This window comes from Anastrepha ludens, chromosome 3 (genome assembly GCF_028408465.1).
Source record: "Anastrepha ludens isolate Willacy chromosome 3, idAnaLude1.1, whole genome shotgun sequence".
NCBI lineage: Eukaryota > Metazoa > Arthropoda > Insecta > Diptera > Tephritidae > Anastrepha > Anastrepha ludens.
This window is the reverse complement of record NC_071499.1, coordinates 2,048,805-2,063,202: the sequence shown is the minus strand read 5'-3', so window position 1 is coordinate 2,063,202 and position 14,398 is coordinate 2,048,805. Positions and strand designations below refer to the sequence as shown.

General features: G+C 39.5%; 2 protein-coding genes across 2 annotated transcripts; both read right to left on the bottom strand.

Moving 5' to 3' along the window:
* Positions 1–3,028: 3,028 nt before the first annotated feature.
* On the bottom strand, positions 3,029–4,814 carry LOC128856812 (uncharacterized). Its single transcript, XM_054092164.1, has 2 exons — positions 4,673–4,814; positions 3,029–4,607 (listed from the first exon to the last, which is right to left on the bottom strand). The coding sequence occupies exons 1-2, from the start codon at positions 4,676–4,678 to the stop codon at positions 3,441–3,443; spliced, it is 1,173 nt and encodes a 390-aa protein (XP_053948139.1). The 5' UTR covers positions 4,679–4,814; the 3' UTR covers positions 3,029–3,440.
* Positions 4,815–9,270: 4,456 nt separating this feature from the next.
* On the bottom strand, positions 9,271–10,667 carry LOC128856370 (uncharacterized). The gene is made up of 2 exons (XM_054091670.1): positions 10,662–10,667; positions 9,271–10,589 (listed from the first exon to the last, which is right to left on the bottom strand). The coding sequence occupies exons 1-2, from the start codon at positions 10,665–10,667 to the stop codon at positions 9,327–9,329; spliced, it is 1,269 nt and encodes a 422-aa protein (XP_053947645.1). The 3' UTR covers positions 9,271–9,326.
* Between the last annotated feature and the right edge of the window lie 3,731 nt (positions 10,668–14,398).

Below are 14,398 nucleotides of genomic sequence, written 5' to 3'. Positions count from 1 at the left end.
CACAAGTCGTCAAAGCCGCACTCCAAGAGCTCGAGTGGGAGGTCCTTCAGCATTCCCCGTATTTTCCCGTGCACTCACACGCCATTTTCCGGACCTTGCACCCACCGATTTTCATCTTTTCCACTCCCTGTCAAACCATATGAAAAGCGTTACCTTCGATAACAAAGATGCCTTTAAAAAGTTGCTCAACAAATTCTTTGACACTGGACCAGACGATTTTATTCGGAACGGCATCAACAAATTGGTCGAGAGGAGGGAAGTGGTTGTAAACAGCAATGGCGAATATATAATTGATTGATTTATGGACAATTTACTGGTAAAAACGCTACGAATTTATTCCCCGACCCAATAAAAGAGGGTTCCCTCGTGAATAATGTGTTTTCACTTGGATATGCCTTAGTCGTTTTTGTCACATCTTCACCTGAGTGTTATCGGAATGCTAACAAGATAATGTGGAGTGGAAACTCTAACTCTAAACCAAGGCGAATTTATTACAGGTGACAGCAAACACATATAAGTAAAACCCTACATGTATTTGTTGTTGCGTTTGGTGTAAGCATCATGTCAAAATCAGCAAGCAAATGTAAACATACGAATGTAAACATACCAATACATACAAACAAAGCATATCATTTTGACGTAAGCCATACCTACGGTGAAAAATTCAGCTGGGTGAATGCTGTCACCTTATTAAATCCACCTTGCTCTAAACCCTAAGAAGTGAAGAAAGCTGGCAATGACTAGAACGACGTTGCGAGAAACGATGCGAGAAACTTGTGAAGAAACGACTAAAATAGTTAAGACCAAGACGGCGGAAAAGACGTTTAAATTTTTTAAAAGACGTTATAAGAACTTACGTAACAATCTGGAATTTAATTTTTATTTAATTTAGTTTAATGTAATATTGATAAATGAATAAAATAATAATAAATTCAAAAAAATCGTGTGAATAAAAATTCGTGTAAAAAGAGAATTAGGTGTATGTCGCACAGTTTCATTTGTTCCACCCCAATTTGTCGGAACTGAAGGTTGTGCTTAACGTCATTCTTCATAGCCGAATAAGTTTGGTGGGGATACAAAAATTTGACGGGGTGTCGTATAGTCAGCTTCCGATTATGGGACAGTGGTCCGTGTCGATTTGTTTACCCGGGACCTTCTCCAGAATTTCCTCCTGGTTTCATAATCAACTCCAGACATCAAAAAGCGAATGATTCAAAATGTTTTTCTAACTGTGGTTGTTCCTCGGTTTGCATTGACAAGCTCGCGAGTATATTATTTTCGTCATGGAAAAGCTTCTCACCCTTTGGGGAAGGTGCGCCACATTGGAGAGGAGAGGAGAAGAGAGAAAAGGTAAAAATTCTAAAATGGGTGTCGTGGCTCCGAAAAATAATTGTTTGCTCGCTAGAATAAATTCTTTTGAATCGCTTATTGTATTCGATTTGGAGAATTTCTACTTTTATTGATATATTTCTCTTTCTCTATTCGAGGAACTGCCCAATTCTGCTCTGTGGATAGCTTGTCTGAAACCATACAATATTTTTTCATCAGTCAGTTGCCGCTGAATTGTTCTTGAAAGTCATTTCGTCATTAAACTTGTTTATACAGAAAAGGCAGATTTTAGAGACCTCCCTAGAACGAATGCAGCGTGAGGCGACCTGATGTGTGTGCACTCACACGCTCACATGAAATATCGTAATTTAGAATAACAACGGCGTTGGAAGAATATGAAAGCAAAATAAAAGAGCCAGACGCTACTTAAGGGGTCACAAGCTAATCACCCTAAATGCAGGTGAACAGTTGTGAAGAAGAATAAGTTGGTAAATAGTTTGATGGAGGAACTGGTTCGTACTTGAAATTATAGTAAAAATGCGGTAATTACACGAAAGCACACAATCACACACACTCACATGGGCTGCGTGCACTTGGCATGGGAAAAGAAAAGCTCGTAAACGAAGCGTTTTTAATCATATTTAAAAATTGGGCCGTCTTTCTTTTATGAACCACAAGATCGCGTTGACAGAAACTTGACGTTGGGTAGCTAAGAGTTGAGCGACATCCGCAATCCGGTGCACTTCGCGAACGTGACATAAGACAACGAATATTTGTAGATAACACCCGGGATAGCAAAGAAATGAATAAATAAAAAAATAAAAAAATAATTATTGGCGCTGTGTTTTTATTTTAATAGATGGGCATAAAGACGAGTTTTCACATACGTAACGGTTGTTTTAATGCTATGGTTTCAAAAGTGCAAGTATTAGCAGTCGTTGTTGTTGTATCTATTCACATTTCGTTAACAATGTGCTTGCGCGAGTATTACAAATCTCCTATTGCCACAGTGAAACTTCATTATAGGGGATTCCCGGGCTCAGTACAAGACATTCTTCCGTTCTCGGTAATACAGCGAATACAGAATGCACAAAATGCGCGCGTCGCTCACCAAATGCCTTCAAAAGATGTGCAATATGAAACAGCCCTAAACGGTGAAAAGCACTCGCAATGGCAACCGGTCGATTTTAAGCGGAACAAAGGCACATCCGTTTATTCAACTCATAACAAGTCCATGAATTCCAACCATCATAACTCAAGTGAAGCAGTAACTAATTCGACCAGCCGTAGACTACAACTACGTTCGGAGCGCTCCCAGAAGAATATCCGGCATTTCAAATTGTATGATGAAGATGGAGAACATTTGTTAGATTTGAAAGTAGACAATAACAAACGGCGTGACATTGAGAAACTCGGACTCGATACTTGGAAACCCACTGCAATCGCATTAACGGCAATGGAGGACTCAACAATGGCGCCTGCGAAACGTAGGCGGCAAACCGTATTGCGACCGGTGCAATCAAGTGAAAACGTAAAGCGAGTTCGCCACTACTGGTTGGATATCTGAGAGTGATGCGCTGATTAAATTGACCTCGGCAGTGACGCTTTCTATTCTTACATACATACATACATATGTATATAGTATATACTATATACACATCTACATACACACATTGTGCGCATTTGAATAAATGATAAATGACGAAATTCAAGTAAAATGAAATGAGTTTTTTTCTAATTTAAACCCTTCGATTTTGGGTTTTTCTCCGCTGACGTTTTCATGCAGTTCCACAAATAAAATTAAATATAATTATATAAAAAGCTTTGTGTAATTAAAAATTTATTCTTAAAAGGAATAGCTTACATGTCCACGTACATTCTACAATGTTTATTAAAATTAATTCAATCAGTTCAGTTGCGAGTTTTTGATTCCAACAACAAGTGTATTAAAAATGAAGTGAAGCTCTTGGGCCACTTGAGCATCCGAGTTGGCTTCTTTCGTTAAATCAACCGGTCAACAGAAGTGGTAACGATTAAACGCCTACGGCCTCCTAATGGAACATTTTAATTAGGTTTCCTTTCTAGCGGCTGCTACCAGTTCCACTCCATCCTCAATATCCATGATGACCGTGACCGTGATGTCTTTCGTAACCACTTTGACCTCTAAAGGCACCAAGGCCAGATTTTTCCTCACCGGAATGAATTACTTTGATAATTTTAATTGCTTGGAGCCCGCCATTACCGTCGTATTCACCATATCGACCGTTGCTACGACCACCGAAACCGGCATGCCTACCATAACCGGCATCACCATCTTGAATGATTTTTATCGTTTGGATTCCACCAAGATGATCGCGTGGAAAGTGATCTGCATGCGCACTATGAGCTCCGAAACCATTACCAGCGTAGCCTCCTTCATTATGAATAACTTGAATTGTTTTTATTACTTGGTGATCATTCTTTTTGCCATACCCATCAATGCTATCATGATCTCTATGGCCGATGCGTGTGCCGCGTCCGGCTTTTGTGTGAATTATTTTAATAGTTTCAAATTCTTGCTGTGCATCATCTCCGGTATGGGCGCCATGATCGACAGTTTCGTCATCGACGTGAATTACTTTGATTGTTTTCTGTTTTGAGTGCTGCTTGTATCCACTATGACCTCCGTGAGCAACATGTGCTCCAAGTCCCCCAGGGTTTTCATTTCCGTCTTCGTCTTGTATCACTTCCGTAATTTTAACTTTTTGGTTTGCGTGTCTTACAATTCCGTGACCATCAAAGTCTTCGTCTGAAACAGTTTTGATTGCTTTAACTGTTTGCTGACCTTCGAATCCGCCATGGTTTCCATGACCAACGGATACTCCATGGCCACTATGTCTACTTTCATGACCCTCTTCAAAGATTTGCTCATCATTGTCTCTGAGAACTTCGTACCCACCAACACCATCATAAACAGTGGGTCCTACGGCAAAAGGTCCAAAACCCTTATCGACTACTATATCTTTGTACTTAAAACCCTTATAACCGGTAATAGCGGGGCGTATGGCTATAGGTCCAAAACCCTTATCAACTACTATATCTTTGTACTTAAAACCCTTATAACCTTTAATAGTAGGACGTACGGCTAAAGTTCCAATACCATCATCGACATCTATGTCTTTCAATTTATAATCCTTATAACTTTTATCAAATCCGATGTCGCCATAGAAACCACTTGCAGCGAATAGATTTCCATATGCACAAAAAGCCAGATGCACCGTCAAAACGTAAATAATGGCCTGGAAGTAAAAATGCTTTAAGTCCATGTTGTTATGTATGCAAAAACCACCATATCGCAACCAACCTTCATACTGGAAGCTTCCTACTTAGACAAAGGTTGTGAGAACTCCTCCGAACTGAAGGACTGCAACTATGGGTCGAACTGACAGCGTTGATGCCATCTGCGAAGTATTTTATACTTCGTTGAATTTAAATATCTACATATAAATGAGGCGGAACTCGAAATGCACATTTTGTAAATAAATTTCATAACCTATGTTACGTCCATACCTTCATACATACACATATACGAAAATAGACATGCATGTGCATGTGTATACTGATGTTTATGCGTATTTTAAAAGGTGATGCGATTGCGATTGAGAGAAATATTGGAAATCTACCAACGAAGTGCATGCACAACACATACACACATACATACATATGTAAGTTGAAGAGGTCAAACACCGCGGCTTCATGAATATGTAAATATGGGCAAACAGTAGTTTGGAGCATTGGATCGTCACTGTTATTTCGTATATTGGTAATGCTCATCAATTTCCTTTGATAAAAAATGAATAAACCTACTTAGAGACCTTATAAGCTGACGATAAAACTGCTTTATTATTTGCTCACTTCAGTTGAAGACACATTGATTAATAATAATGTGGTATGAGCGCTGGTTGTATAAGTAGGTGGAGCTATTGAGTTTCCATAACGAGAAGTCATAGGCAATGTCTCAATAGTTGCATCTCGTGGCTTACATACATCGAGTACACGTACCTGGGTAAGATACAAGTGCGAATTAGCAGCAACGCATCTATTTAGCCACCGCGGCCATTGTAGTAGGTCGTGGGTTCGGTCATCACTGTGGAAGTAAAAGTATGGTGGGCTTTCATTAACTTTTTCTGTTTTAAAATACACTAACAATTCACAAAAACTTAAGTGAAATAGTTCCCGCTACTTTTTAGCTTGTTTTAGAGCCGGTTTAGCTATGGTTACTAGGCTTTGGTGTTAGTGCTTCTTCACATCCATTGCATTTTTTTGCTACAGTTAGAAGAGAGCCACAAACAGTTGCGGAAATATTATATTAACTTAAATATACAATAGAAAAGGGTATCTTGAATTTGTAGCCAGTATTTTACAGCGGTCGCCTAGTCGAATGAGTTGGTGCGTTACTAACATTCGGAAGTGCAAGTGTTCAAATCTCAGAGTATAATGTGGAAAACATTAAGAAGCACACCCCCTATCGGGAGAGGAGCTCAGCCAAATACCAATCTGCATGTTTACCTTTATAAACAAATACTACATAATAACAAATTCAATACAAACAACAACAAATAGCGTAATCAGACTTTAGGGGCTTCTTGATATATCACGCGTGACTACTGTCAAACTATGTATTTAGAATTTTCTTCAGCATTCATTGACATTTGATCACGGAAAGACTTACGCCTCAACAACCTTTACAAATCGTAAAATTGATTTATGAAAATACACACTCTGAAAAGTGTTCATCATGCACGTAGGGATCCGAAATTTGTTCAGCGATGAGACCCATTTTTGGATCAATGGCAACGCCAATGAGCAAAATTTCCGTATTTGGGCTGGACGAATACCGTGGGCCCGATACCGTGCCAAAAGGAAGTGATGGAGCGCAGAACGATGGAACAAGGAAGGCTAAAGCGAACTAAAGAAGAATGAACGCATACCAAAACCAAAATCGGAGGCTGTGTTGGTAAATCCGGCAGAGGGCCACATTTATGCTGAAATCCTTAAAAACATCCGAGGAAAGACCATGCCAGATGAAACCACAACGGTGAAAGCCATAAGAAGAACCAAAACTGGCGCTCTTTTACTTGAATTAGAAAAGGGGAAAACAGTTAACCCTGATTTTTGAAACAATTAGAAGAAACCGTTAAAGCGGTCGGTTCCATTACAACCCTTAGACCAATTTCAACTGTAGAGATCAGAGACTTGGATGCCGTCACGGAGAAGAAGGAAGTTGATGACGCTGTGAGGAAAGTGCTAGTCGGCACTAACGAAAGTATCGATGTTAGGATCACAAAACCTAATCAATGACAACAAGTACGAGAAAGCGCAGAAAATCTGCTCAAGCAAAATAATATCAAAATCGGATGTGTGAGTGCAAGGATGAGAGCTAGCACATCTCTGAAGCGGTGCTACTGGTGCTTCGGTATCAGACACCTTCAATCAATGGATTTTAACCCATCCAACACAACAAACTTTTTTGATTTTTTAATTACTTTTGCAGCCGCGGTATAAGATAATTTCAGTCCTTTCGAATGCGTGCATAAAAACACCGCCTCAAATGCTTGGGTACTTCTCACTCATTTTTGTTTGGTTGCGTTCACGGGAAAGTTTCGAACGACTTTAACCTGAGTTAGCACTGGCGTCGTAGCCCTTGGTGGGACTATTACGCAGCAAAAAGCAGAACGAAATATATCTTGAAGTTACAAGAAAAAACAGGTTCTTTTCTTCTGCCACAGAAAATCACCGCATGCTATGTTCAGCATGAATGAAACGAGTTACTTATAACTGTGCGTGGAACGTTGACTGCAATGTGGCATAGTCATATTGAAGCTTCCGGAAATACTGAGTTCAAAAGTTAAAGCTGAGGACAGCCCTAATGTGTATTTGTAAATCCATTCAGCATTATTGCATTTGCTGCAACAGCGTCATACTACGAGAACCCGAAAAGTCGAGAAAAACGACATCAAACTTTTCAACTTATTAGTCTCTCTTTGTAAAAGAAAAGTCGTAGTTGCACTTATTGAACTGAAGCCTACTATTTCCAAGCTTTAACCCTTTCGACCCGAGTGGTACAGATATGTAACAGAATCATGTTAAGTACCCGCAAAACTTTAAATGCCCCTATTATGATGTAAAATTATAGCGCATGGCAACCTTGAATGTGACTGAAAGCTTATACACCTAGGGAAAGTTTGAGAGCTGAGCTTTCCCCTCTTTCGAAGAAGCGAAGCCTCCATGGTCCAACATTACTTTTTGCTGTAGAAGGTACCATAAGAAAACGTTGTAGTCGGTGAGCGCAAGCGGAATTAAAAATAATAAGTTACTTGCACATGATTCGTGCCATCGACTCAGAGCCATGTAAGGGCGGAGAAGTAAACTTTTATACACAAATCAAGTTTTTCATTGTGTCAGAGTTAATCCAATAAGGCGCAAATTGAACTATATGATAACTATATAGACTTTAAATCGGTTTTATCACATGCAAATGAAAAGTTCCGAGTTAATTTGCTTTCGTTTATTAAAGTAGTTAACAATGAATTTTAGCCTTAGAGATCATTGGCTCAAAGACGATGGTTTACACTAGCGTTTTGTGGATTTTCATTCCACCATTTAAATAAAAGTAAAAAAAAAAAATTCAAATAATAACAACAACCATTTTCGATGATTGTTAATGTGCCTCTGTAAAAAATTAAAAAAAAAAAGAGAAGTTGTACTATTTGTATTGTATTTGTATTTGCCCAGATAAAAAGCTCTACTGGCACAGTGCCTCCTATTACCATGGCCGCCATAAACCAAATTACTTCAATTCTTTCATCGGAAATGTTATATACTATATTACTTGAAAATAGTCTTAGTAGAGGGCGAAATTCTCATTCAGGGACAAAAGAACTAAACAGTTCATCTCTATACAGCCAGCAATTCCAAATCGTACGCTTGATTTTAAGAATACATTTGTTTGTTATGGTCCGTATTGGTAAACCTTCAGCATTCTGTCGGTGTTGTCTGACTGTGAGATCCCTGTATTTGTAGTATTTTTAAAATCTTAACAATCATGAGCCTTGGACTATCTCCGCTTGTCCGCGACTATCACTTTGTAGGTTCGAACGTAGTTGGCCACTTGAGGAACATGCTGTACATTGGCTGGCCTTATTGGATATATGTAGCCGTCACCGATCCCGCCTCTTATTTCAGGTGTGCTATCGTGGTTTCCCCAGCTAAAGAGACTACCTACTGCGCAGTTGGTTGAGTACGTCAGGAGAACATAAATGAGCTGGAAGTATTCCAAATTTAAATGTAGAATTTTTTTTAAGTTACTGAACGTGATACCAGTGCTTCTTTGTATACTTACACATACATATATACGCACAGCGAGTTGTGAGTTCATTATGTGAATGGAAATTGTATAAAAAGTTATTTACGCCCCCAGTATTTTATGAAAACTGAGCTAATGCCGGTCGATACTAATTCTTTTTATAGTCTTTGCACCAAATTGCGCTTGGGTTTTTTGGGGTTTTACCACTCCATAGGCTGCTGTAATAATAACAACAGTAAAAGCACAATAAAATCCAAAAACACAAAAACAAAAAGCACTTTGGAAATAAATATTTCGAAATTCACGAAAGTCTCGGTTGTATCGACAGCGAACTCTTCATGCCATTTAGCGTAGCGGTCATTTTGGCATGTTTACGATGTTTTAGCAGCATAGAAAGTGAAATGAGAGATTTGAAGTGCTTCAAACTATGCGTCGATACTTGACATGATTAAATAATAGTTGATTGAAGAAGAAATGCTTTATGAAAAAAAACGAAACTTTTATTTTGGTTTTAAAATATTTTTTTTATATATTTTTTTAATTTAAGTGGTGATGCGCATAGAAGTATTTACAAAGACAATGGCAACGGCTACAAATATAAGTAAATTATTAAACCTAGAATATTAATAAACAGTTCTTTTTAAAGCACTCATTACACTGCAGCTGGCAGGTAACTATTTGCTGGAGGCGCGTACTCGTTCACTGGAGGCAGGTGACCAGACCCGCCGTGAGATGGGGGTACATAGTCGTTGACTGGCGGCAAGTAGCCAGCTCCACCACCACCGTTGAAGCTACCACCACCGCCGTTGTAGCTACCACCACCATTATAGCTGCCACCGTTGCTGCCGCCGCCGTAGTGACCACCATTGTTCAACTCACCAATCACTTTGAGGGACTTCACGGTTTCAAAATTATCATGACCGCTACCACCTCCATAGCTGCTTCCAGCGCCATGCCCGCTTCCTTGTTCATGAATGACTTTGATTGTTTTTACTTCACCACCGCCATGGACACTGCCACCATGACCGCCACCATGACCGGCTCCATGACCGGCTCCATGACCTCCGACAGAACCTCCTTGCTCGTGAATGACTTTAATGGTGCTTACATCACCGCCACTAATCGCACCTCCAATACCGCTGCCGTAACTGTTGCCTCCACCAATGCCACCATGTCCATATCCTCCGGCGGCACCACCTTGCTCATGGATAACTTTAATGACTTCACCGGCACTAGATCCACCACCTATACCGCCTGCTGCATGTCCACCTCCATTGCCTCCAGCGGAGTGCCCTTGCTCATGAATGACTTTAATTGTTTTCACTTCACCGCCGCCAATAGCACCTCCGCCAATAGCACCTCCGCCGCCGTAGCTATAACCCCCATTATCAGCATAACCGTTAGAAAATCCACTGCTGCCTCCTTGCTCATGAATAACTTTGATCACAAAGCCTGCTCCGCTGTTTCCTCCATTGATACCGCCGCCATGTCCCCCGCTGTGTCCATGGTGCCCACCTACTGCTCCTCCCTGCTCGTGAATAACTTTAATTGTTTTGACTTCACCTCCGCCGATGCCGCCCCCATGTCCACCATATCCCCCATGGCCACCGTGACCACCGTGACCACCATGACCACCATGACCACTATGTCCTCCATAGCCTCCACCGCCTCCTGCACTTTCTTCATGAATGATTTGAATAGTCTTCACTTCTCCGCTGCCACCTGGCCCACCGTATCCTCCGTGGCCACCACCGTATCCCTCGCTATGACCACCGCTGTGACCACCGCCGTGACCACCGCCGTGACCACCGCCGTGACCACCACCATGATCACCGCCACCACCACCTCCTGAGCTACCGTCTAAAAAGCCCGCCGAACTTGATGCAACCAAAGTTGCGAGTAGACAAACAAAGATCTGTTATGAAGAGATTAGTGAACAAATTAGACACATTCCGAATTATTTACTCCAGGACTACTACAAATTTACCTTCATTTCGTATTCTCTTTGAATGCTTGGTAATGGAAATACAGAGAAGATGACTTGTTTGTGACAGCTGAAATTCGAAGTGATGCAGATCGAGTCGAGCGCCAATCATTTATACGAAAAACAAAAGACTGGAAGCACAAACTTGAGAAACACAATGAGGGTTTCCTGCAGCATTAAAAAAACGTGCACTTGGAGTTGTTGTTGTTTCTCATATATTCAATCTATGATAGATAATGGCATGAAAACACGAAGCGTTGGTGGGGGCAAGTCAATTGCATCGTCAGTTAAATGTTTACACGAACCACAAAGCAGGCAAATGTTTGAAGAGAAACAACAAAAACGATAATAACTTAACAGTAATAATCAATGCAGTTACCTAATGCTTAGTGAAGCTGCAAGATTTAATATGTCCGAAATATATTCAAAGTTTCTTTTTTCATTTTTATTTATTCATGTCGGTTAATGAGTTGCATTTGTATTTAGTGAGGTCTATTTCTTGCCTTAACTTACGTGGAAAATCATGTTGTACTCTCGCACATACCTACAGACAAGTTTTAGCCTGTATGCTCATCTATGCTTTTATGTAAATGTTGACCCATTAATGCCATCTGAGCTTTTTTATTCGGCGGCTGTCAGAGTGAATAAAAGTTGAAGGGTACTAAAACGCAGATCATCCGACTTGACGTGAGATTTATTTCCTTGAAGTCTTTGGTAGGGAAGCGCGTACGCCCATAACCGAAGAATCTTTCCGGAATGCCATAGCAAATTTCGTTAAGACGCCTAACGTCGAGAGAAGATTCTTTATAGGGCATTGCATTCCATACATCCTCCAGGGTCACACTCTTTCTTACAAGAAAAATAACCGAACTTGCCAAATAAGATTACTTTAAGATTCAAATATACATACAATCGAAAAATAGTTTTCCAGTTAGGAACTTAGGAACATATATGTATGTACGAGATGCCTTATTTGCTCCATACATTTTGCTGAAGTATTTGATATCCTCACTCCGCCAGCAAAATATATGAAAATAGGACGCTGAAAATGGAACGAGATAAAAAAAACGTTATTCTTCATCTTCTTTCTAGCTTTACAGTCTGTGGTGGACCACAGCTTCATCAACAATCTTCCTTCAGTTCACTCTCTCTCTTGCAGTATTTTTCCAATTACAAAAGTTCATCACTTTTAAGTCTGCTTCCACGTCATCAAGCCATATTTTCTTCCTTCTATTGAACGTAACTTTTTTGACTTTTTTTGAACTCTTATAATGTGTGTGGAAAGAAACGTTCAGTTCTGTAAAAACTGAATGATCTACCCCGAAAACCGCGACTTAAAATTTAATTTGATTTAAATTTTGATTCTATAAGTTCCATTCGTCAACCATTTGTGCCCACTTGTGAAGTCTGTTTTTTAATGTTAACATATTCAGAGTAGAACTTGGTGAAGTCATGTTTCACTGCTGTTCTTTATTTAGTGCTTCCGTGAACTATTGAATTGCCTTTCAAATGAAGGTGGCTTGGCCGCCGCAATGAATGCTTTCGAGCTGTATGTATTCAATTAATAACTCTTACCAAATAGGCAGTAACTATTAATCTTCGTCGTTATCTCCTTTAACGCTTGCATCAAAATTGCCTCCTTTTATGTAAATTAACGGTCGTGGTTAGAGATTACAGTATTCCCCAGAATGACAATTTAATCCACGCCTTCTTTTGCTTTTAAATTTGTTGACGACGTTTGTAAAGTTTGAAAGGAGGCTTCACTTAAAGAAACTTCATTACTTTATTAGACCTGATTGTACTCAACATGGCTTTACAGAGCCTAATTGCATAGTTGTTTTTTCTTTTGTTTAATACGAGCGTACAATTGTTGGCGTATGCCGATGATATTGACAACATCGGCCTTAATGCGCCTTTTCTGCCTTTTCCAAACTGGATAAAGAAGCAAAGCGAAGACAAAACGACGTGCCTCCTGTCATCAAACAAACTAACGGCGTACTCGCGTATCGGCGAGTCACTTTTGGCAGTTATGATTTCGAGGTTGTCCGAGACTTCGTATATCTAGGAACCAGCATTAACACTGATAACAATGCCAGCCTTGGAATTCAACGAAAATCTCTCTTGCCAACAAGTGCTACTTTGCGCTAAGTATGCAATTGAGTAGTATGTATAGTCCTCTACACTCTATAAAGCCCTTAACGTATGGCGCAGAAGCTTGGACGAGAACAATTTCCGATTAGGCGTCCTTTGGAGTGTTTGAGAAAAGGATTCTGTGGAAGATTTTTGGCACGTTGGTGATATGTGCTTTACATAGTGCAGCGAATAAAGATCCAGCTGCTACGTTGGCGGGGTCGACTTTTAAAATATTCGATTCGGTACCTGGTGGTGGTATCAGAGGAAGACCGAGAAATATGTACAACCGAGAATAGGGCAACTGCTATATAAATTTGTTTCTTCATGCCCGTGATACTGATGATTTTTGGTCCAGTCCGTAATAAACGTGCACGCTTGTTATCAAGTACTGATGAATAGTTGCATAGTCTTAGCTTTGTCTTTCATTCTTTATTTGGTCCGCGATGCCGTTGGCTGTTCAGTGTTTCTTAAGGGGATTTTCTTTAACATTCCGGGCAGGGCTCTGCGTAGTTTGGAGTTCTTCTGTTTAGTTTGGCTATCTCAAAATCGCTTTATGCTCGAAATGCTCCTATTACAAGAGCCTTAATTGAGTTTAGTAAAATCTCTAATTTGTTTCGATAGATTTTTTATTTTCTAGAGATCGCGTATAGAAACTTTCGAATATTTATTATAAATAGTTTAATTGTACTTTCTTTGTTTTTAATGCCTATTAACCTTAAAAAATATCTACTTAGCCTATAATAATGTATTATATTCATTGGCTTAACAAGCAAAGAAATAAATAAATGGTTGTAAAATAGTTGTTTCCTATTTTTTTATAATTGGCGCGTACACTCTTTTTGGGTGTTTGGCCGAGCTCCTCCTCCTATTTGTGGTATGCGTTTTCATGTTGTTCCACAAATGGAGGGACCTACAGTTTCAAGCTGACTCCGAACGGCAGATAATTTTAATGAGGAGCTTTTTCATAGCAGATATACACTCGGAGGTTTGCCATTGCCTCCGAGGGGCGACCGCTACTAGAAAAAACTTTTCCTGCATTTTTGTCTTTCACCGAGATTCGAACCAACGTTCACTCTCTGAAATCCGAATGGAGTCTCGCACCAACCCATTTGGCTACGGCGGCTGTTTTTTCCTTAATTTGAATTTTTATACGTCTTGTACTTATGGTTTGATTGGATTTCACTGTACATTAATATTTTGTACAATAATAAAAATGAATTATTTTTGTTTTATACAGACTTATGTAATATGGATTTCATTACTACTTCTTTTACGTGATTTTTAGGGAAAATATTTAAAGTTTTTCATTTACACGATTTTTTTTTTAATTGTGGAACATCTCCCAATACCATTTGTCGCATGTATTTTTTACACGAAGTTTTTTCTGCACGCTTTTATAACAACGGTAGATACCGTGTAAAAAATAGTTCGGTGCATTTTCAAATATGAGACGTTAAAGTGCATAAGCGGCTTTGCATTTTTATTATTTTTCTTCTTAAGTAGCAGCCGTAAACTTAAATCCAATCTGATTGTGATTGAATTAAATGTTGAATTAGGGTATCAACTGTTTCCAGTTGTTAAGTGTGTCAATGAATAACGAAGAAAAG